The 24,243-nt window shown below is 40.8% G+C and overlaps 1 protein-coding gene across 1 annotated transcript in view; it reads right to left on the reverse strand.

The window, feature by feature from the left end:
- The window catches only part of LOC133995749 (seizure 6-like protein), a 38,564-nt gene extending 15,202 nt beyond the window's left edge, over nucleotides 1-23,362 (reverse strand). The window contains exons 1-9 of the mRNA XM_062435223.1: nucleotides 22,873-23,362; nucleotides 19,661-19,800; nucleotides 17,093-17,288; nucleotides 11,930-12,115; nucleotides 10,693-10,864; nucleotides 8,695-8,861; nucleotides 7,429-7,623; nucleotides 6,314-6,452; nucleotides 3,997-4,193 (exon numbers count right to left, since the gene is read on the reverse strand). Of these exons, the coding sequence (XP_062291207.1) occupies nucleotides 3,997-4,193; nucleotides 6,314-6,452; nucleotides 7,429-7,623; nucleotides 8,695-8,861; nucleotides 10,693-10,864; nucleotides 11,930-12,115; nucleotides 17,093-17,288; nucleotides 19,661-19,800; nucleotides 22,873-23,362 (1,882 nt within the window). The remainder of the gene's footprint in view (nucleotides 1-3,996; nucleotides 4,194-6,313; nucleotides 6,453-7,428; nucleotides 7,624-8,694; nucleotides 8,862-10,692; nucleotides 10,865-11,929; nucleotides 12,116-17,092; nucleotides 17,289-19,660; nucleotides 19,801-22,872) is intronic.
- Nucleotides 23,363-24,243: the final 881 nt, after the last annotated feature.

The following is a 24,243-nucleotide window of genomic DNA, read 5'->3' on the forward strand; positions in this document are numbered from 1 at the left end:
ATGGTAGTTAACGACTGCAGAGCATGACAACAGAGCATGCACAGACAGAATGGAGATTCGGGATTGAATGGGAGAGGATCGCAGATCAAAAAGTATAAAACATAGCCAGACCAAATTACACACATCTATAGATGAGACTTGTGGCTACATTTTGACGTTTAAATGGAGTCTATAGCTGAAAGTATGCAGGAAAAATATATATATTTTGAAAAAGCCTGAAAAATCGTCCAAAATCATACATTTAAAGGCAAACTGTGCACTTCCTGTTGGATTTAGGTCAGTGGTGTCAGCATGTGATTGGTAGGTCTTGATAAGACAAACAACTGAGTTTTGGTTTGATCTTTCTACGACATTCCTATCAGGTGTAGTGGCCGTTTTACTGTTTCTAGGTGGCGCTAGAGAGTTCGACGTTGTTTGTTTTTCCATTTTATCGAATTTTTCGCCAGACCTGATGTGCGTTCCGAATTTGGTGAGTTTTGGAGCAGGTTTAGGGGGTCAAATTAAGGCGCAAAGAGGCGGTAGAAGAAAAAAAAACGATACAAAAACAATAGTGTCCTTGCCTCCAGGCAAGGGCAGGACTCCCTTCTGGAGTCCTCGCCCTCTTGCCTTTCGGCTCGGTCCCTAATAAATTACTGGACGATGAAAGGACAGATTTGAACAGAAAATGGACTCCAGTTAACACTTTTGTTTACTTAAATATAATGTGTATAAATGGTTACAATATGTTAGAATTTTTACATGGTACTAATTGTGTGTATTGGGTGAAAGACTTTTTATATCTTCCTTCCTTCCTTCCTTCCTTCCTTGCTTCTTTCCTCCCCTCTTTCCTTCCTTCCTTCCTTCCTCCTGTCCCTCCTTCCACCTTTCCTTACTTCGTTCCTTCCTTCTTTCCGTCCTTCCTCTTTTCCTCCCTTCCTTCCTCCTTCTTCCTCCCTTCCTTCCTTGACTCAAGGGCAACAGGAGGGTTAAACATTAGTTAGTGACCTTTAGAAGTGTTGGTAGGTGGATTTTGTTACTTTTCTGTCTCTGATGTGATTTCATAGTAACCATATTTCCTAAAATAAGTATGTTTCCTCTATTGTATTTACTTTAATTGCAATTCAACATTTCAGGATTTTTATCCTCTTAAGATTTCATTCTTTGAGTGATTACTGTTGTTGAATATATATTACGGTATGTTACCATGTGTTTACTTTTCAAATCTTTTCAAATTTAGTTGATAAAAATATGTCTCAAAAATCACGTTGTACAAAGAAGAAACATGAGCAGAGACACAACACCACATTTAATGAAATCAGTTCAATTTTAATGTTAAGTGCCCTCACAGATGGTTTATGCTTTTTTTCTCCAGGCACTTTTGTTGCCCTGTGTATTGTAATGTCTCAAGTGTACCATTGTCTGGAACAAAGGAAGAACAAAACAAAAAAACACTTCCAGTATCCACTCATGCCAAAACCCCCCAAAAAAAAAAACATTAATGAAAATGCGCTTTTTAAATGATGGCGAAAAAAGAAAAAAAAATCAGCACAGCTCAGCCTTGAAAGACATATAAGGGTCAATGACGTATAAGGATTTTCAACAACTCAATTTTAAATAATAAAAACAAGCATATCTAATGCAGTAGTTCAAACATTCAGAATGTTGTGTACCTGAAAATTCATATTACAATTTGAAAGTGATTTTAGTGGGTTTTTTCAAGATTAATTGGCACTGGCCTGAAAAAAAAGTCATGTGGTGCGACCATGATTCATCTTGAAATATCTTATATAAATAAAAGATCATCATTTACAAAAAATGTTTAAAAAATGCAAATACTTTGTTTCCAAACACTTTATATTACTGAAAACTTGTAAAAAAAGATGTGAAGCGTGTTAAGTATATTAATTTATTTCAAGATGAATCATGGTCGCACCACATGACTCTTTTTAAGGCCAGTGCCAATTAATCTTGAAAAAACCCACTAAAATCACTTAATTTCAAATGTATAATATGGAGCTTCAGGTACACAACATTCTGAATGTTTGAACTACTGCATTAGATATGCTGGTTTTTTATTATTCTACAATTGAGTTGTTCCAAATCCTTATACGTCATTGACCCATAAATAAGTGTCCTCCTCCTACTGATATGACAGTGTGTGTGTGTGTATGCATGAATATGTAGTAATATGTAGTCTATATCTGATGATTGATTGGGCAGCTTACAGTATTGCATTACACTGTACAAAATAATAGGTCTACAGGGATTTGTAAGTTGAAGTTCCTGAATCAATTATTCATTCTCTATTGACTCAGTTCTCCTCCTCCACATAGTCTGAATGTGTGTGGTGGGTAATTTATCTGCAGCACACACACACACATACACACACATTCATGCCCACATACATACATAATCAAAGAGAGTAGCCTACGTATTCACAGTGTGTCTACTTGATTTACTCCGTGGGGAAATGTGTGAGAGTTTGTGGAGTCGGGAGGGTGACAAGTAAATTGGACGGCGTGATTCTAAATTGGTGTCAGGTGTTGGTTGGATCTGGGAAGCAGTGCAGATTACTGTGTGTAAAAAAGAAGGAGGGAGTGAGTTTATTTGGCTGCTTGTAGAAACTGTGTGTGTGTGTGTGTGTGTGTGTGTGTGTAGATGAGGGCCGTTGTGAGATGGTGAAACAAATAGGATGTGATTGAATAAGGGCACGGGGAAATGAAAGGACAGACAAATAAAGATGAGACGAGACAAAAAAAAAAGAGAGAAGATGAAAAATGGAGTGGGCAGCTCGAGGAGAAAAAAAAGGCAAAATAGAAATGAATGGTAAACTAGATGAAGACAGTGCTATTTAAAGGGAAATTGTTATTCTGTAGTTTTTCTTATTGTCAACACATTTACTGAATGTAATGTGTTAGTCTGCCTTGCAACAACTGTCCTCCCCAAAAAGTCTTTGAACATTAGACTCAAATATATATAATAACATTTTTTTAAAAGCTTAGAAATTTCCTAAAACAGCAGGGCACTGTAGTTTTTTAGCCAGTTTTAGTCTATGTAGCAGTCGATAATGTTATAACAACCAATGATGTAATCATTTTGTCCATTTTTAAAATGTAACAAGGCAAAACGTAACTACTATTCGACAATAACATAGTAAAATGGAAGTGAGAAACTTTATATCCAATAAATGAAACTTAAATAAAGTGATATTAGTATATATACACTCTGAACAAAAATATAAACGCAACACTTTTGTTTTTGCTCCCATTTTTCATGAACTGAACTCAAAGATCTAAAACATTGTCTATATACACAAAAGACCTATTTCTCTCAAATATTGTTCACAAATCTGTCTAAATCTGTGAGCACTTCTCCTTTGCCGAGATAATCCATCCCACCTCACAGGTGTGGCATATCAAGATGCTGATTAGACAGCATGAATATTGCACAGGTGTTGGCAAATTGTGGTCACACCAGATACTGACTGGTTTTCTGAAGAAGGTAGGGGGAGGAAAGAGAGAGAGAAGGAGGTAGAGAGGGAGGGAAGGAAGGAAGGAAGGAAGGAAGGAAGGAAGGAAGGAAGGAAGGAAGGAAGGAAGGAAGGAAGGAAGGAAGGAAGGAAGGAAGGAAGGGAGGGAGGGAGGGAGGAAGGAAGGGAGGGAGGACAGATGGAAGGAAGGAAGGAAGGAAGGAAGGAAGGAAGGAAGGAAGGAAGGAAGGAAAGAAGGAAGGAAGGAAGGAAGGAAGGAAGGAAGGAAGGAAGGAAGGAACAGTCAAAACAGAGGGGGTCAATTTGACCCGGGAGGACGACACTAAGGTTAAAGTAGAATTCATGGCAGAGCTGTACTGGATTGCATTAGATTGTATGGGTAGTGTGTCGTGGCAAGTTACCTCAGGCTTTGGAAACACAGGTATCACCAGACCTATACTTTAATTCATACTTTCATATTTTCACCAGATAAAACAAGCATAGGTTGTTTAGATTGGTGATAAATTGGTTTGAACTCTCTCGCTCACCCATATAGTTTATGATGAAGCCTTCTCCTTTTCCGAAGACGAGCCCCGCCGGATCGGAGTGGAAGGTGACAGTCAGGTCAGGGGTGGAGGAGGAGAGCTTGAAGGGGCTGCTTCCTCCAACATACCGCCCCAGGATACGTGTCGTAACCTCATCACCGTCAGTAATGGTCAGCATGTCACTGTCGCTGATGTTCAATCTGAGGACAGGAAGAAAAGGGAAAAGACAAGAGCAGGTTTATTTGTCTAACATTTAGAAAAGATTATAGGAAGAAAGCGCAGTATAAAAATATAGATAAAATAAAGGAGAAGTTAACCTTCTTGTCGTCCTCCCGGGTCAAATTGACCCCCTCTGTTTTGACTGTTCCTTCTTTCCTCCCTTCCTTCCGTCTGTCCTTCCTCCCTCCCTCCTTCTCTCTTTCTTTCCTTCCTCTCTCTTTCCTCCCTTTCTTTTTTCCTTACCTCCTTCCTTCCTTCCCTTCCTCCCTCCCTCCTTCTCTCTTTCTTTCCTCCCCCTACCTTCTTTCCTGTCCTTCTTTCCTTCCTTCCTCCCTTCCTTTCTCCCTCCCTCCCTCCTTCCTTCTTTCCTCCCTTCCTCCTTCCTTCTTTCCTCCCTCCCTCCTACCTTCCTTCCATCCTTCTTTCCTCCGTCCTTCCTCCCTTCCTTCCTCCCTCCTTTCCTTCCTTCCTTCCTTCCCTCCTTTTTCTTCCCTCCTTTCCTTCCTTCTTCCTTCCTTCCTTCCTCCTTTCCTTCCTTCTTCCTCCCTTCCTTCCTTGACTCGAGGACAACAGGAGGGTTAAAAATAAAAAGAGTCAGCCAAATGACTAAATGTAAATGTAAATCTATATCAACTGACGATGCATCAGAACAAAGCCTTAGGGGACTCCACGTTTAAATATGTAGTTCTTCCCAGATGTCCAAATGTCATTCAAGACCTTACACGTCTCTGTGCACTGTGGTGTGGTCGAAAACCTCTAAAACACTTGCTCAGAAAACAGACAGGGCAAGAAACAGACAGAGAGAGGAGTAAAGGCTGTAGTATCAGTTCAGGACGAGTTAGGATGACTCAGAGTGCAGTCATGTCAACAGCCAACTGTGTAGGAGACAAGATGACCCAGAAGGCTAAATGCTACATTCATCTACAGGCAAAGTGTTTAACCGTCTGTAAACACAGCCATGTTTTTATTTGCCTAGAGATGTTTGTTTTACCACACCACAGAGGCTTCTGCTCTCAAGATTTTGAAAATTAAAATATCTTTAAATATAGTATGTGATTTCCCCCCCAAAGCATATAATTGGATAAATGCTGGAATGGAGTTTAGTTGGTAATTACAATCATGCATTTAATTTAAACTGCACTTTTCATTTGCAGTGAATCTCAATTAAAAACATATATTTTTCAGCCTTTTTTAAAAAGAGATTAGGATTTGTGCTGCCCCTCAGATGGTTATGAAAGCTTTTCCACAAGTGTGGTGCAGCAGAGCAGAAGGGTCAACCCCCATGGTGTGGAGCTTAGAGATTTGTAGTATGAGCAGTTCCTCTAGGTTGGAAAGCATTGATGAATTTGTATGTGGGTAGCAAGACTTTATTTTCTAAAACAGACATAGGTAGAAGCTATAAAGAAAGTGATGTTCATAACATTAGCTGTATTCCATAAGTTTGTTGCTTGTTTCTGTAGCTTCACATGTACCGATTCGAGCATGTGTGTATGTGATTCTTTGATTTGACTTTACTTGTGCTTTGGTGGTACTGTCATTATCTGTTGTGATGAGCTGTTTGCTTTAACTGATAAACCGATGTTATATGATAAGAAGCACACTGCCTGAATTCATCTTAATCAGGATTCTCTGTTATCTACAAAGAAAACTTATGCCATCAGAATAATGTAAAAGATGCTACAATTAAATGAAAAACAAGTTCTACACTTTGTGGCTGTAGATTTAGTTTTCTCAGTTCAAATACAGTTTTCTGAGACATGAATCTGTAGTCTTCAGACATGCAAAAGATTAAAGATTCAATCCAACAGCATCACACACACACACACACACACACACATACAGTAGAAGTTACTGGTTTGCTCTGGCACAGGCCAGTGATAGCACAGAATCAAGATGAGGGCAGAAATATCCCGAGTGGTAGTCTTATCAGTATGCTGCCTTATGCTGTTTAGTGTTGGGCCCCCCACACTGAAATTCCACACTCAAAGCTCCCTGCATACTGATAACATTCGGTTCTTGCTCGAGCCACAGTGTGGATCGAAGCTGAAGTTTTAAAGTGTATTAGCCTGTGTGTGTGTGTGTTGTTGTTTTTTTCTCTCACAGTTGTACGTCGAGCAGCACTCGTTTGTCCTCCCCAACATGTATCCTCCAGCTGCAGTCCTCCCCCTCCCCGTACCACTCTGGCCAGTTTGGAGACAGAATCACTCCTCCTGGACCAGTCAGGTCGCCTCCACACTGTGCTGCAGAGAGACAGGAGGAGGACAGGTTGAAGAATAAGAAAAAAGAGACAGTAAAAGCTGGAATAGTTTGACATATTAAGAGATATATTTATTTGCTTTCTTGACAAGACTTAAAGATGAGAAGTCTGTTAGCACTGTCCTGTCTGTATGGTATAAATGAAGTTTTGCAGCCAGTTAGCTCAGCTTCTTTAGATCAAACAAACAACATATAATACCGTAAATTCCGGACTATAAGCCGCTACTTTTTTCATACTCTTTGTACCCTGCAGCCTAAACAATGATGCAGCTAATCTATAGAGTTTTACGGGCTAACGGCCTCCAGGGGGCGCTCTAGCAGGAAGAACAAGAGCGAGACAGACAGGTGGAAGAGATAATGTGCCGAGGAAGACGCTAGTTTGATTGTGTTTTGAACAGTCTATGGTTTTGAACAGTCATTTTGCGCATCATGCACACACCCTCATCATGGAAAACACATGAATAAATGCATATGATGCAGCTTTTAAGTTAAAGGCAATCGATCTGGCTGTCGAAGAAGGAAATAGAGCTGCTGCACGTAAGCTTGGCATCAATGAATCGATGGCGAGACGTTGGAGACGGTAGCGTGAAGAACTGACTCAATGCAAAAAGACGACAAAAGCAATCAGAGGTTAGGTTCACTCATTTTACAACGTGGACACCTGCGGCATTGAACATACATGAGAAACCGGCATTGGGCTTCATGCAAGCTCCAATAAATGACTTCTTAAGAGGCAGGCTGATAGAGAAGAGACTGACAGTATAGGCTGCCACAGTGCCACCTGCTATCAGGGGTTTCTAATATTCATTCAGATACACACTCACACAGCTGTGGCACAGCCTTCTGGAGCAATGTGGGGTTCAGTATTTTGGCAGCACCAATCTTCTGATTAGTAGACGAGACCTGCTCTGAGCTCCTGAGCCACAATCCTTCATCTCTGCTTCCTGTCCTCATTTTTACCTTTGCATAGTGGCTCCGTGTCATTCCAGTACGGATCCCTCGCACTGATGCACTCGATAACCGGCGGGCCTTGTTCTAGAGCGTGGCCCGGGTCACAGGTGAACTGGACCACAGCTCCGACCCCATACAACAGGTCAGAGGTTGTGAAGTTTCCATTCTGGAGGTACGGCTCGTAGCAGTGACCACGCTCAAATGCTGTAGAGGAAAATGAGACATGGGATGGACAGAAAGCTCAGGACATTTAATGGATGCTTTAACAATTGTTCAAGTCTGTCTTAGGACAACAGTTAGGAACTTTAAGTATGTTTTTCTTGCTTTAATTGTTCCTCCTGTTCATACTGACCATTAGAAAATCCCTTCATAATGAATTTACAATGTGCAATGTGATGGAGGACAAACCTCACAGTCCACATTCTGTGCAAAAAAAATGTATTTAAAAGTTGATCTGAAGCTAATATGAAGCTTCAGGCGTCGAAATTAGTCAAATCTTCATCTTCTATGTTTCAACGTTACAGTGTTTTTAGTGCCAAAGTCTTTTTGTTCCTATACTTCCACCACAGCTCAACAGGGAAACACTAAGAGGGAATCTGATGCTAAAAAGACTGTAAATGTGTCAGATATCCACTTGATATGACTAACTCAGACTGCTGAAGCTGAATATAACTTCTACTTTTAAATGACTGTGTGAACACACTGTGGATTTTGTCCTCCATCACTTTACACTGAAAGCACATTTGAAGGAGATCTTTTAATAGTCAGTATGAACAGGAGGAAAGATTACAGAGAGAAAAACCTCTTTCACTTTTCATATGGACACTTAACTGTTGTTTTTAGACACTTTTTTTGCACCCATCCTTTAACAATTTATAACAAAATGATTCTTCAACTACAATCCATGATGCCAAAATGATTCATAGCATTTGCCTTGAAAACATAGAATCAAACATTGTCAATAAATCTTTTTTTCAATTTGCAATGATGATTCTTTTTCTCTTCACTGATGAGGATAAACGTGTTGGAAGCGTGTCCATCCCTCTACAATCTGACACTGCCAAAAACTCTGAAAGCTCAGATTACATTGGATGACCGGCGCAGTCGCACCACAATTCAGCCAACATCGACTTGGCAGCGCTCAGTATAAACAGAAACACAGAAGCCTTGCAATCTTCTCAGGAATAGTGGTGTTTGTTTACAAGATTATACAGTAATTCTAGAAAGACCTGTTTTATATTCTTGTGTGCTATTAGATCAACAGTGGATTTATACCTTCGTAGCGGATGTTGAATCCCGTGTTGTGGTTGGGCAGATCGGTGATGAACTGGATCCTTACAGCCGGACCCTCGCTGATCACTCCTTCAAAGGGTATCTGTCCACCCCGACCGGAGTCGAACAGCACCACTGAGCCGGCATCCAGGCCGCTCCACAACACCAGCCTGCAGGGATGGAGAGACTGAGTGTGTGAAAGTGTAAACCTTCAAGAGAGTTCTTCATAAAAACCCAGATCAAAAGCAAACTTGTTGACAGTTTTCGGAGGTTTTGTGGCAAACGGGGGAAAAAAGACGTTTTCTGGAGTTGTGCTAAACTAAAGCCTTTCTAAAATATGTCAGTCCTAACAACTGTGCTGTGATGTCTCTGTAGAGAACAAGGCAAAACATTGTTCTTGTTGTCAGCAGAAAACTAACAAGAAGTTTGGTGTGAAGCTGATCCGACAAAGGAAAGACGAATGACTTGTGGATATTGTTCAATAAATACATTCAGTGAAAAAATGACTTAAATTTCCTGAGTAATAAACCTGCATTAACTATTTCTTTGCCACTTATTTTTATTATTACTTTTTTTGTTTGTTTTTTTTTTCTTCTCCCATTTACTTATTTATGCCTTTCTGTCGCTATACCTTTTCTTTTTTTTTCGTGTACTTTACTATGTAACTGACAGCACTTGGAAATCAGCGCTACAGCACTTTAACCCCTTAAATGTCCATATATCTACCACTGTCATTCATTATGATCAATCAAAACCACAATAACAACTATGTACCGGATTCTCACACCCATCTACACCCCAAGCAGTCCCTTTTCCCACACCTGTGCAATACTATTTTAATGTGTCGCTGGACGACTTATACTGTGACGCTATGACTGTTGTGAATATCTATTGTAATTGCATCGTATTTATTATGTGTAATGTAGTTAATTTTAATTTTAATTCTAAGAATTGTGCCGGTAACATCTGCCAGGGGGGACTACCAATGGAAATCAGCCCTTGGCTGCAAATGGGTACATTTACGTTTTTAGTTCTCCGAAAAATGTAGAATGATGTACTTTGTCCCTGTGGAGAAATAAATAAATAAATACAAAATAAATACTTGAGAGCAGCAGAATGTAGCTAAACACAACTCTGACATATCATCAGCTTTAAAGTTGATATGTTGAACTTATTTCCACATCCTGCAGTTACTGATCAACATTATCATTCATTAGGAGTCGTGTCTCTGTCCACCTGCTGAATGAATGTCCAATATTCACATCACATCATCATCACAACATTTGAGGACTATGTAAAAACAATGAGCTGAAAGGTGCTAAAACAGACAGAGTTGGGTGATAACTAAGAGCAACATCACATTACATATCAGATTTGATCTCCCGTAAACATACAAATATTGATAAAAGCAGCTTTCTGGAAAATATTTTAACAGAAATTAGGTAATTAGTATGAAAGGTATGAAAGATGCCCGACACGTATCTTGACAGTTTAAATAAGGGATAACTAAAGAGAGGAATACATGCATACAGGTTTTAAATACTGCCTTATTTCATTCATGTTTTATTCTTTTTGTGCAACTGTCATGTTGTTGTTTTCAGATATGAATTGAAATGTTAAATAAATTGTATTTATATAGAACCTTTCTAGTCTTCCGACCACTCAAAGCGCTTTATAATACAGGCCCACACACACACACACAAACACACACACACACACACACACACACACACACACACACACACACACACACACACACTGATGGCTATGCAAGCTGCCAACCTGCTCATCAGGAGGAGTTTCTAATGCTCATTCACACGCGGATGGCACAGCCTTCGGGAGAAATTTGGGATTCAGTATCTTGCCCAAGGACACTTCGATATGCGAGCTGCCAATCTTCCAATTAGTGGACAACCTGCCTTGCCTCCTGGCTCAGAGAGGGTACGGTGCCTCAATACGAAAACCCAACAAAACCAAAGCATTAAAGAAGTGCAGTCCGACCTGTCAGTGGGTCCTAAGGCCAGTCTCTCCAGGTGGAGGTGCAACCTCTGGTCTTTGGGTGCCTCCAGGGACCAGGAACAGGAGCGGTCCTGGGTGGCGTTGGGTCCGTGGTGGGGGGAAGGTGACAGCACTCGTCCAACTGTCGCATTCTTCACTGTGCCGCCACACAGAGCTGCAGAGAAGAAGTCACTGCAGTGAACTTTTATGCAACAAAAAGGCCCACGGTAACTTTTGGTGCTTTTCCACTATACAGTTCTAGCAATACTCGGCTCGGCTCGACTGGACTCGGATCGGTTCCAGGAACGACCTTTTCCATTACAAAAAAGTACCTACTCAACGTGGGCGGGGTCGGCATAGCACGGCTCCGCGAAACTGCCGTGACATTGTTTAATACGTGACACATATACAATGGAGGACATGGGGGCGATGGTGTACTTGCTGCTGTATGAGGATTTCTGTCACACACAAAGCAAGAGAAGAGAAACGAATCGCTGTAACGCTGTTGTTGGTATTTAAAAATGGCGGGTTTGATTCTTGTGTGGGACGGCTCATTACTCTTCCAGTGACAACTCTCTGACCAATCAGTGGCCGGCAGTCTGTTGACGTCACATTTAGTATCGGCTCGGCTCGCTTGGAACCTCGGCAGGGCAGGTACTAAAAAAGTACCAGGTATCAGGTACTTTCCCTAGTGGAAACGCAAAAAGAACCGAGGCGAGTCGTGCTGAAACTGTGTAGTGGAAAAGCGCCAATAGACTGTATATAAGAAATGGACGTAACTTGAAAATTGAAAATTTCAGGTAAATGCCGGGAAAAATAAAAACATGGATTCTACTTATATGGGCATCAGGAGGAGCATGAGGCACCCTCCTGAACCTGTGAATCTATCAACCTTTTTAATCACTACGTAGCCACGCCCTAATGCATACCCTGCTTTATCGTCAAATGTAAAATCAGGGAGGCCAAAATTTCACAAATGAACATCATACTGCATTGAAGAAGGCTTTAAACTAGCGATTGAGACCATAAACACATTTTGAAAACGTTTACTGAGGTTAGAAAATCAAGTGAGAAGTTGGTGAATTCTCCATTGACTTGTATAGCGACGGAAGTCCAAAACGGTCGCCCCCTGGTGGCCTTTTGATAGAATGCAGTTTTAAGTTACTTCCGCGTTGGCCTCATTTCAGAGGACCAGAACTCCCCGCCTGGTTCCACCCCAAAAACCCCAAAAGACTCTCACCCCTGCAGCTGGGCTCCTTGCCGCTCCACACCGGCAGGGATGCGTTGATGCAGGTGAGTAGCGGCTCCCCCTGCAGGTGGTAACCCATGTGGCAGTGAAATCGGGCCGTGCCTCCAGGCAGAAGGTCCAGCACTGACACCTCCCCAAAGTGAGGCCTCTTTGGCAGTGAACAGCTCAGCCTGAAGACTACAGACAGAGGAAGTTTAGGTGCTGCATGTACAGTGGAAACAGCTTTTATTGATCGCAGTAACAGTGATCAACTGTTCATATGGATAAAAAAGAATCATTGCTATACTAATGCTGTGTAAAGAATTAGCTTATAGTAATCAATGTGTCCTCTTAGGGCCTGATTTACTAAAGGTCTGCATGTGTAAAAACGTGTGCAAACTTGACATCACCAGCAAAGAATGTGCAAGCTGATCTACTAACGCAGCCCACTGAGTTTTACGTCTTTCAACTGTGCAAGATAATACTGCGCTGTCCATTTAGTAGTTTGCCATAATGAATATGTAATATGAGACGTTTTAACCCCAGTGCGCAAAATACAGGGAGGAGAAAATGCTAATATGTTATTTAGCACACGCATTGTGATTTACTAAACTTGAAGGTATTTTTTCTGATGCTAACTGCGTCTATAAATAAAACCTTTGAAGGGCAGGTATTAACCGGCTGTTACTATGGAGATGAGGAGAAGGACGCACAATGACAGAATACGCACAGGACGGAGTTTTTCCACCTTTGTTAATATTTTTGGAGTGGAATATTTGTGGTTTTACTAACAGCATTGACTTTGTCACTAATACTCTCCCATATGTGGGTTTTTCTGGTAATATTTGTTTTTGTTATAACTCAATATATTTGTTAACCTCTACCACTAGAACCTGATCACATTTCATTTTGTGCTTGCAGCTTTCTGCTTGTCCAAACTCTCCATTAAGACACAAAACCCTCATTTAAATACTGCTGTCTGCACCTGTTGCACCTGTTTTCATTTACGCAGTTATTCTTAGTAGATCACCCGCAAAACGCACGCAAACGAAATGCGCAATCTATTGCACTGTGCACGCAATTTAGTACCCACTATTTGGGATCTAAGCAAATCAGGCCCTCATAGTGTTAATTTGGGGTCTTTTCATACATGACAACAAATGAGATACATTTTAAAACTATGGTAATCATATTTTTTTCTTTTTACTTTACTGCCATGATACACGTGTGATATGTAGACTTCTTAGCGGCTGCAGCTCCATTATTGCCTCTCAGTAACCGGCCGGTTCCAGCTGGTTACTTGAGGCTGCTGCTGTTGCCTGCTCACTGAAATCATGGCTGAATAAAAAAGTAATTTCCTCTTTAGTCTCCTCGAGGCTGATGACAAAGTGCCAGAAAAAATGAGCCAACGAGATGCAGCAGTGAAACCACAAGAGTTTGAAACAATTGGTAAAATTCAGCAAATAGTGAAGCTGTCCATTTCATTACTTTATATCCATTTAATACATTTACACATGTCAGTTAGATAAGGTAATCTGCATGAGAAATAAAGAAAAAGATAAAATGGCAATATTATCCAAAGTTATCATTTTAACCCGGAAAGATGTAAAGTAAGGTAAAGTAAAATGTATTTATATAGCGCTTTTCACAGACATACAGATAACACAAGATGATACATATACATATTAGGGCCGGGACTCGATTAAAAAAAAAAATTAATCTAATTAATTAGAGGCTTTATAATTAATTAATCGAAATTAATCGTATTTTTAACCACATATAAATATTTGACCTGAGAACAGTGAGAAGTAATTTTTTTCACATGGATTTTTAGTATACCATTGAATAATGACTGAATACATAAGCTTAAGCAACACAAATATTGTTTATTTTTGTTCAAGTCCAACAGACCAGTGCAATTTTTGCCATTAAGTGTAGCAATAGCATATTTAGAAATATAGTACATTTCAGAAATTAGCTAGCTACCACACTAGCGTCCACGCTAGCTGCTATATGTTTTGCATTGAGGTGATACTTGAGGCTCGATGTGCTGCGGTGATATGTGAATTCCTTGTTGCATAGCTTGCACACAACCATGCTCTTATCCACACTCCCATCCACGGGGCCAACCAAAGCAGTCTCATCAGCTACTTTGTTCATGTTCACTGTGGTTTGTTGTTGTCTGAACTACGCTTGTTAGAAAGCCCACATTGTTTTGAGTGATATTTACCTGTTTATAGTCTGTTTGCATTGTAGGTTTCATTTGCCCTACGTTATTGAATGCAGCTGAGTTTTACCGACGTTCTTGAACGCACCACACCTGTGCAATTCTCCTTCTCCATGCGCTAGAGAGCTGACGTTTTTTCCCTTGCCTTTTTGCATCTTGCATCCTTATTGCCCTGATTTCCTGCTGTGTGTGAATGTATAAGGACCACAGCTGTAATAAAGCAGATAACTCCGTACATCTGTATCCGTGTTCTTTAATTGGGACACACTCACCATACTTTGCCACTCTAAACCAGTTAACTTCCTGGAGACCCCCACTATCTCCTTTTTAACGCTAGTTGGTGCTCCCGTATAATCGGTCCGCCTGAAACTCATCCAGTGAGAAACGTTCCGCGGTGCAAAAATAAGTGCGATTAAAATGCATCAATTTTTTTAACGCTGTAATTATTGTGTAATTAATTAATCTTAATTAACGCGTTAAAGTCCCGGCCCTAATACATATATATACTTACTTACACACACACACACATATATACACTTATATATATATTATAAAGTTATCAGTGTATCAATATATGATTAATGCTCATAGTACAATGTGATCACTATGAGCAGTTTCCATTTCATTTTAGGATGTTAACCCTCCTGTTGTCCTCAGGTCAAGGAAGGAAGGAAGGAAGGAAGGAAGGAAGGGAGGGAGGAAGGAGGGAGGGAAAGAGGAAGGAAGGAAGGAAGGAAGGAAGGAAGGAAGGGAAGAAAGAAGAAAGGAAAGAATGAGGAAGGAAAGGAGTAAGGAGGGAGGGTGGGAGGAAAAGAGGAAGGAAGTAAGGAGAGAAGGAAGGGAGGAAGGAAATGAGGGAGGAAGGTAGGAAGGAAGAAAGGAAGGAAGTGAGGAGAGAAAGAAGGGAGGAAGGAAAGGTGGAAGGAGGGACAGGAGGAAGGAAAGAAGGGAGGAAAGAAGGAAGGAAGGAAGGAAGTGAGGAAAGAAGGAAGGGAGGAAGGAAAGGTGGAAGGAGGGACAGGAGGAAGGAAGGAAGGAAGGAAGGAAGGAAGGAAGGAAGGAAGGAAGGGAAAGGAGTAAGGGAGGGAGGAAAAGAGGAAGGAAGTAAGGAGAGAAGGAAAGGAGGAAGGAAGGGAGGAAAGAAGTGAGGAAGTGAGGAAAGAAGTATGGAAGGAGGAGGGAGCAAAGAAAGAGGGAAGGAGGGGAAGAACGAAGGAAAAATTAAAGAAAGAGGGAGGAAGGAAGGAAAGAAGGAAGGAAGGAAAGAAGGAACAGTCAAAAGAGATGAGGTCAATTTGACAGGAGGGTTAAGAGTCAAATACAGAACCAATAACTATTACTGTTGTTTCTGTAACTACTGCTTCTGTTATAATAGTAACTATTGTAATGATACAACAGCCTCTTCTACTCTAATTACTACTACTACATACTATCATTACTGCTACGGTGGAAGTTAAAATACACAAGAACATTTTTAAAGGTATTATACCATTTTTAGAAAGTAAGACAAAACATGTAAGGTTTAAATCTCAACTCAACTCAAAAATGTGTCTTTCTTCTTGTTCAGTTCAGTTTGAGCTTAACCTTCGTGTCGTCCTCCCGGGTCAAATTGACCCCGTCTGTTTTAACTGTTCCTTCCTTCATCCCTCCTTCTTTCCTTCCTTCCTTTCCTTCTTCCCTTCCTTCTTTGCTCCCTCCCTCCTTCTCTCTTTCCTCCCTTCGTTCTTTCCTTCCTCCCTCCCTCCTTCTTTCCTTCCCTCCTTCCTTTTCTTCCTTCCTTTCCTTCCTCCATCCCCCTTTTTTCCATCCTTCTGTCCTTCCTTCCTTCCTTTCTTCCTTCCTTCCTTCCTTACCTTCCCCCCTCCTCCCTTCCTCCCTTCCTCGCTCCTTCTCTCTTTCTTTCCTCCCCCCTACCTTCCTCCCTTCCTTCTTTCCTCTGTCCTTCTTTCCTTCTTTCCTCCCTTCTTCCTTCCTTCCTCCCTCCTTTCCCTCCTTCTTCCTCCCTTCCTTCCTTGACTCGAGGACAACAGGAGGGTTAACTATGTAGAATGATGTTAGTGTACAGCAGTATTAAACATTGTTTCTTATTCACTATAAAAACTATTTAAAAAAAGTTTTGAATATGTATTCAGAAGTGGAAGCACATAACCTTAAAACTTTCTGTTTTCAGCCAAGCATTTGAAATTACATGGAAGTTATTTTTTAATTGATTATCATTTGTATAATTTATAATAATTTGTGATTTTGTTATTCTGATCCCACTCTCTGGTCAATTTGTATATTTCCTTCACCATGACTGCTAAATTATCCTTGAATTCCAGTCCAATGTTAAGTCATGTATAATGTTTAATTGAGAAATAAAAAAAAACCCATAGATATACTTCAATTGAACAATCTTAATTAATATTACGTTATAATAATATTAATTAATATTTTAAGCCTATTTATGATATCTTTGTGGTTTTGATTCTCCTAACGCTGTATTTTTACGCCTCATCTTGGCCGTATCTTTCTGTAAAGACATTTTAATCTCAGTGTTACTTCGGTTTTAATCTACTACCTGGTGTTGATGTAAAAGGATTAGATGGCTGTGATTAATGGCACAGGTGGGTCTTAACACTCTGATGCTTCCTTCCTTTTCAGTTCTTGTCATATCCATTACAGGCTGCCAAATGCACACCACACACACACACACACAACACACACACACTCTATACAGCCTCTTAATGAGATGAGAGCCAATTAATCAGAGCTCTAATCGGTTAATTCACACGACAGATTCAATCACTGTGCTAAGTGATTAGATGAGAAGATTTTTGATGATGTAATTAGCATGTATGCAGTGCACAAACAGGCCCTTTGTGTATATAGCATGTTTATATATATGTATGCATATTTATATCTGAGTCATTTAATGTTTGTGTACGCTTGCTCACTCGTGGACTCACTCTGATAGTGCAGCTGGAAGATGCCCATGCTTCCCTCCAGCGTGGAGCCGTAGTAGACGGACAGAGTGTTGGTGGGACTGCGGATCACCTGCCCTTCTACCAGCAGAGTCTGGTTGGCCAGGACCAGCAGAGAACCTCGTGAGTCTATGCCCCTGATGGACAGCTGCTCGCCCTCCGACAGGTTCACACTCTTCACCTGGACACATAGGACAACACTTGATGAGTTACAAGACGAGAGAAAAACACTCCAGATTTGACTGAATTTCCAAATAATTATTCCACCTTATTGCTTTTCATCTTCAGTAAAATCAGTGATAAAAAAGCAACTTCAAAATCCTCAAATTGTTGGTCCATAACCTCCAGAATGACACACTTTAGAAGCATTTTATGTAGGTGAATACTGTGCAATAGTGCGTACACAAGTACATCTGTGTACATTTACCAAGTGCAATAATATCTGAGTGTAAGAAATAAGTGCAATAGGGCATTGTGCAATATAATCAACACACTGAAACGGAAAATGTACAATAACAGCCGTTTTTAATATAGCAGCACTTAGAAGCACTTTAGCACTTAGCACTTTATGATCCCCCAAATTCTGGTCCTGTCAAGACTAACCAGGTTTTCTGCTCATTGTTTATCTGTCTGATTACATATTATTTTTATTTATTTTATTTTATTTTATTCTATTTTTTTCTTTCTTTCTCTATTTTCTTTTCTCTTCTTTCCTTTGAAGAATGTTATTTTACATGTTGTTGTTTTAACATCAACCTGCCCCCAGGGACTAAAGATGGAAATTAACCACTTTTTTTTTTCAATATGCATTGTCCCTGTCTTTTAAATCAAATAAATCAAATAAAAATGTTCTGGTCTGACACTTCTCAGTAGGACGACATCTAGCCCCAGTTTGTTCCTCTCGTGTATCAGCATACTGTACATTCGGGTCACATAGGTAACCATCAGTTTCTCTATTGATAATTAGCTGTCAGTATTAGAAAAAAACCCACACGGTCGTTTCAAAACATCTGCAAGGTCACTTCTAGCTCCTTGGAAAAAAATATTCTGTCCACTGATTGAGAAAAACATTTTTATTCTAACAACTACGTGAATAGGACACAGAGTCTTAAAGGCTAAGGCTGGAAATTTTATAATATTTTTCTATAAATTTAATGTCTCTATACAAGTCAATGCAGAATTCACCAACTTCTCACTTGATTTCTAACCTCAGTAAACGTTTTCAAAATGTGTTTATGGTCTCAATCACTAGTTTAAAGCCTTCTTCAATGCAGTATGATGTTCATTTGTGAAATTTTGGCCTCCCTGATTTTATATTTGACGATAAAGCAGGGTATGCATTAGGGCGTGGCTACGTCGTGATTGACAGGTTGATTGATTCACAGGTTCAGGAGTGCGGACAGATAGACTGCAGGAAATAGCCGTGAACTTGTTTCACACCGACAGTTTTCTCTGGAGTTTTGTGGTTATAGTTAGTCGTAACAGCTAACTTGGTTAGCATCACCAGGTTGCCGGTGTAGACTGTGGTAGATTCAGCCCTCGCAACCTCCCCGGTCTTCTTGCCCCTCCTGATGCCCTTATAGGTAGAATCCGTATTTTTATTTTTCCCGGAATGCATCTGAAATTTTCAAGATGGCGCTGCTCAGATCCGATACTATTGGCTTCCGAGCAGCAGTCCACAAACCAATGGGTGACGTCAAGGATGTTACGTCCATTTCTTATATACAGTCTATGGGTCAACACCACCGTTTCATCCAAATATGGTCACTTCTGGTTCCAAAAATCCAAAATGGTGACAGTCAAATACCAAATTCGAGGCTTCAAAACAGGAGTCCACAAACCAATGGGTGACATCATGGTGACTACATCCATTATTTAGAGCTGCATTAGTAAACTTGTCTTTTTTTGGACAAACCATGACCGACACAAATTATGACTCAGTTATGACTTAAGGCAGTATTTTCATAAGGCTTATATGTGGGTGGGAGGATGGGGGCGATCTTTAATGATTCACATTGTAAATCATTCAAATTTAGGGTTATTTAAAGACTAGGATCACTATTTTTCAAATCTGTCTTGAAACAACATTCATATTAGCTTCAGATCAACTTTTAAATACATTTTTGCACAGAAGGAGGACTGTGGATTTTGTCCTCCATCACTTCCATTGTAAGTGCATTATGAAGGGGTCTTCTAATGGTCAGTATGAACAGGAGGAATCATTACAACAAGAAAAACTGCTTTAACGTTCATTTGGAGTTGATGTACTCCATGTAAAGTGAAACATGACTCAGTGAGCAGTAGCAGTACCATCAGCCGCCACTAGGAGGCAGAGCTCAACCTTGTATCAGAAGCATCCACACGGTCAAAACAGACAATAATAACAATAAACTGACTGCATTGTGATGTCCAGCCGGGTCAGCAGTGAGTGACGGAGGCTTTCGCTGCATCTAGCTGTGTTTATGTGTGTGTGTGTGTGTGTGTGTGTGTGTGTGTGTGTGTGTGTGTGTGTGTGTGTGTGTGTGTGTCACTGTCATGCTGCTGAGGTTATACCTGCAGCTCCACGCCGTAGCCGGTGTACACAGTCACAGTGTAGGTGCAGTGTATCATGGTGCCGTCTGGCAGAGGGGGGTCATCTGCCGAGTCTATGTATCCTTCTGGGTCGGAGAAATTCACCACACAGCTCGACACAGCTGAGGAGAGAACAGAGGAGTTTGTTGGGGTTTTTTTGCCTTATTTATTTTTTCTCTCTCTCTCTCTCTCTCTCTCTCTCTCTCTCTGTCTCTCTCTAGCCTGCCTTGTAATCCCTTTAATGTGAGAAACCCACTGCTGAAATCCCCGCTGTGTATAATTAATGACAGAAATTACAGGGATCAAAACGACTACACAGCAGACACACAAGAACAGCAAAGCAAGAACTGGTGACTGTTAACAGTAAAATAAGATTTTAAAAGAAATTAAGATTTGTATAAGATCAGTGATAGGGTTAGAGAATATTCAGATTATTTTCTCAGTTAAAAGGCGTAAAAAATACTCAATAACCAGCGGAATTTGAATTTATAATGTAATTTATATAAAATTACTGAGGAACTGTACTAAAGTCCAATTTTGAGGAGCGTTACATAAGTATTTTACATTTTAAACTGCTTTATAATATAGACTCCACTAGACTTCAGGAGGATTTATTGTTGTTTTAATTCCACTACATTCATTTAACAGCAGAAATGACTGAATACTTGTTTGCAGATTATTATCCATTATTATCTTATAAAATATGATCCATTGTTATAGACTGAACTACCCAACAGCATATAAAGTAATTCAAATTAGCCCCATCGCAGCCCGCTACAACATTCTGCTTGCATATTAATGCATCATTCATAATAACCACATTAATAAAATATTTGTAATATAAGACTCACAGGGCCAATTTCTATGCATGAGTACATTTACTTTAGGTGCATTTTGCTGAAAATACTTATAGGGGACATATTATGCTTTCAAAGTTAAAATAATTGAGTTAAAAGTATGCAGAAATGCTGCATGCAAAATTTGTTTTCTACCCTGCCGACGAGCTGATGACCGTTTGCCGTAAACAGCCATCTGTTCTGTAGCATTTGTTGCTAAGGTTTTAATTTTAAGGTTATGGGCTGATCGTTGTGATTTTTAAAGAACAATGTTGACTAGTGGTTAGAAACAGGAAACAAACAACACGCTCTATATTAACGTCATCTGATTTCCTCCTGTCATAATTACTATGGCCACCAGAGGCCGCTGTAAATGTAAATGTAAATTTTTTTGCAGATATTCTGTCGTAAAGTAACTCAAACTGTTGGATATATTGGAGCTGATGATGATAATCCATCCTGTAGTTGTTGAGACATTTCACTCCGAACTAGAGCTGCAACAATTAGTCCAATAATGAATTAGTTGCTAACTATTAACCTTTGTGTCATCCTCCCATGTCAAATTGACCCTGTCTGTTTTGACTGTTCCTTCTTTCCTCCCTTCCTCCTTCTCTCTTTCTTTCCTCCCCCCTACCTTCCTTCTTTCCTCCCTCCCACCTACCTTCCTTCCTCCGTCCTTCCTTCCTTTCCTTCCTCCCTTCCTTCCTTCTTTCCTCCCTCCCTCCTTCTCTCTTTCTTTCCTCCCCCCACCTTCCTTCCTTCTTTCCTTTCCTCCTTTCCTTCCTTCCTCCTTCCTTCCTCCCTTCTTTCCTTCCTTCTTCCTCCCTTCCTTCTTTCCTTTCCTCCTTTCCTTCCTTCTTCCTTCCCTCCTTCCTTCCACCCTTCCTTCCTTCCTTTCCTTCCTCCCTTCTTTCCTCCGTCCTTCGTTCCTTCATTACTTCCTTCCTCCCTTCCTTCTTTCCTTTCCTCCTTTCCTTCCTTCGTTCCTTCCTTCCTCCCTTCTTTCCTTCCTTCCTTGACTCGAGGACAACAGGAGGGTTAAACTAATCGCCCTCAAATTTTGATAATCGATTAATTATTTGGAATCATTCATTAAGAAACATTTGACAAAGTCTCTGATTCCAGCTTCTCAAGTGTGAATATTTTCTGGTTTCTTTGTTCCTCTGTGACAGTGACACTGAATATTTTTGGGTTGGGGGCTGTTGTTGGGATAAAAGAAGATATTTGAGGAGATCATCAACATTTCTCACAATTCTCTGCCATTTTATAGACCAAACAATTAATCGATTATTCAGGAAAAATAACCAACATATTAACTGATGTTGAAATAATAATAAGTCACAGCCCTACTTTGAACTACCAAATGTAAACCTCATGTTGGTACTAGAGGAAAATACAGAGGGTAATTAAAGTAATTATGAATGTTTATACAAAATTTCATAGCAATCCATCCTGTAGTTGTTGCAACATTTCAGTCTGAACCAGATCTGCAACGATTAGTCAGTTAATTGATTTATTACACCAAACATCTTTGGTTGTGATTAAAGAAGACATTTGTGGACATCATGTTGGGCTTTGGGAGACTGTGATTTGAACATTTTTCACAATTTTCTTACATTTTATGGGCCAATTAAACAACTAATAAATGAATCGGGAAAATAACCAACAGATTAACTGATGTTGAAAATAATAATTAGTCACAGCTCTACTTTGAACACCAAATGTAAACCACATGTTGGCATTATTGTTGGATCATTAACCTTTGTGTCGTCCTCCCGGGTCAAATTGACCCCGTCTGTTTTGACTGTTCCTTCTTTCCTCCCTTCCTCCCTCACTTCCTTCCTCCCTTCCTTCTTCCTCCTTTTCTTCCTTCCTTCCTTCCTTACTTCCTCCCTCCTTTCCGTCCTTCCTTCCTTCCCTCCTTCCTTCCTTCTTCCTCCCTTCCTTCCTCCGTTCCTTCCTTCCTTCCTTTCTTCCCTCCTTCCTTCCCTCTTTCCTTCCTCCCTTCTCCCTCCCTTCCTCCTCCCTCCCTTCCTTCCTTCTTTCTTCCTCCTTTCCTTCCTTAACTCAAGGACAACAGGAGGGTTAAAGTCATTATGGCTTCATCATCTGGGGAACATGAATATTTGTACAGAATTTCATGGCAATCCATCCTGTAGTTGTTGAGTTATACTTCAGTCTGGTCCAGACAACATTACCATCTGTAAGGCAGCTAACACGGCCCGAAACTGTGATAATTAATCTCTGTAATGTAGCAGATATAAAGTAGCATAAACTGAAAATAGTCAAGTAAAGCACCACAAAGCTCATGAATAAATGTACTTATTTAAATGAATAGTGCTTGCATACTATTCATACCTGATGGAGTTCCTGTCTCTGTGTCTACATCCAGCATTGTGCCCACAGTGGTGCTCTCAGTCTCCTGCTCAGGTGTGTGCGTCTGTGTGTGAGGCAGCTGGGAGTGTGTGTCAGTAGGAGGAAGTTGGGTTGGATCGCTGCCTGGGCCTGACACTGCAGCTGATGCTGGGGGTTTTACCCTCCTCAGTAATCCCCCGCTTTGATGCTCCAGGGAATGACTTCCAGGGAGGGAGCTGACGCTGAGTCCTCTGCCCAGAAGAGGGAGCAGGTTCTGGGGCAGAGCGGAGGGGACAATGTCTCCTTTCTGGGAGACAAGTCGCCCTTTGTGAGCCAGCACTGACTGTAGCAAACCTCCGGCTGTGGCGCTGGAGCTTTTGCCTTTGGGGCTGCCATCCATTGTGCTCCCTGGTGTCACGACTGGAGGCTGTGTGGAGGGGGCGTCTGTGGGGATTGCTTTAGCTGAAAAAGTGGGAAACAAGGAGTGAATCATTTCAACTGGCAGCAAAGGAGAAAGGGAGAAAAAATCTTTGAGAAAAAAAAAAGAAGGCCTTGGGAGTCCAGCTCTGGGTGGTTCTGTCACTGTCCTGCTAGTCTTATCAGGAGTGGGGTTATCTAGCCAGCACAGCCAAAGCTATACCTCCACTTTTCCCCGGCAGGCACACACACACACACACACACACACACCATACTGAGCATGCACACACATACACAATAAGACGGTGTAGTGGAGAGACAGGGCAGTTAAGCATGACAGGAGCCGAGCGAAGAGGAGGAGGAGGAGGAGGAGGAGGAGGAAAGTAGGGGGGGGAGAAAAAAAGACGAAATGCATAGACAGGCAAACCGCTCTGCCGTGCATGCTAAAATGCCATCTCCTGCAGCTTAGTTCAAAAACAGCACAGACCAGCATTTATACACACACACACACACACACACACACACACACACACAAACACACACACACACACACACACACACACACACACATACACACACATTCACAGTCACACATTCACAGTCACATACTTGAGCGTCCAGCCTCACAACCAAGCAGCCAAACATACACACCAGCTGAGGAACTGCCCGCGGTGCAGCCTCACAGCACATCTACATTTGAGTGTCATTTACACTCCTCTAAAGTACGACCGCACAGGCCAAAGGAGCGCTGCCGCTGTCATCTTTATCAAGCAGGAAATAAGTCGGGGGGGAAATATCCTATCTGTGTTGTCAACCACAACAACAACAACAAGTGCTTTCTTGTTTTGCTGGTTGTTTTTTTTTCACTTGAGGAGAAAATACATTTTTGTTTTTGTTTCTGGGTATAACTGCATTACGTTCAATGTGTCAAACTGCAGTCATCAAGAAACTCATTTC

This window comes from Scomber scombrus, chromosome 15 (assembly GCF_963691925.1).
Source record: "Scomber scombrus chromosome 15, fScoSco1.1, whole genome shotgun sequence".
NCBI classification, from domain to species: Eukaryota; Metazoa; Chordata; class Actinopteri; order Scombriformes; family Scombridae; genus Scomber; species Scomber scombrus.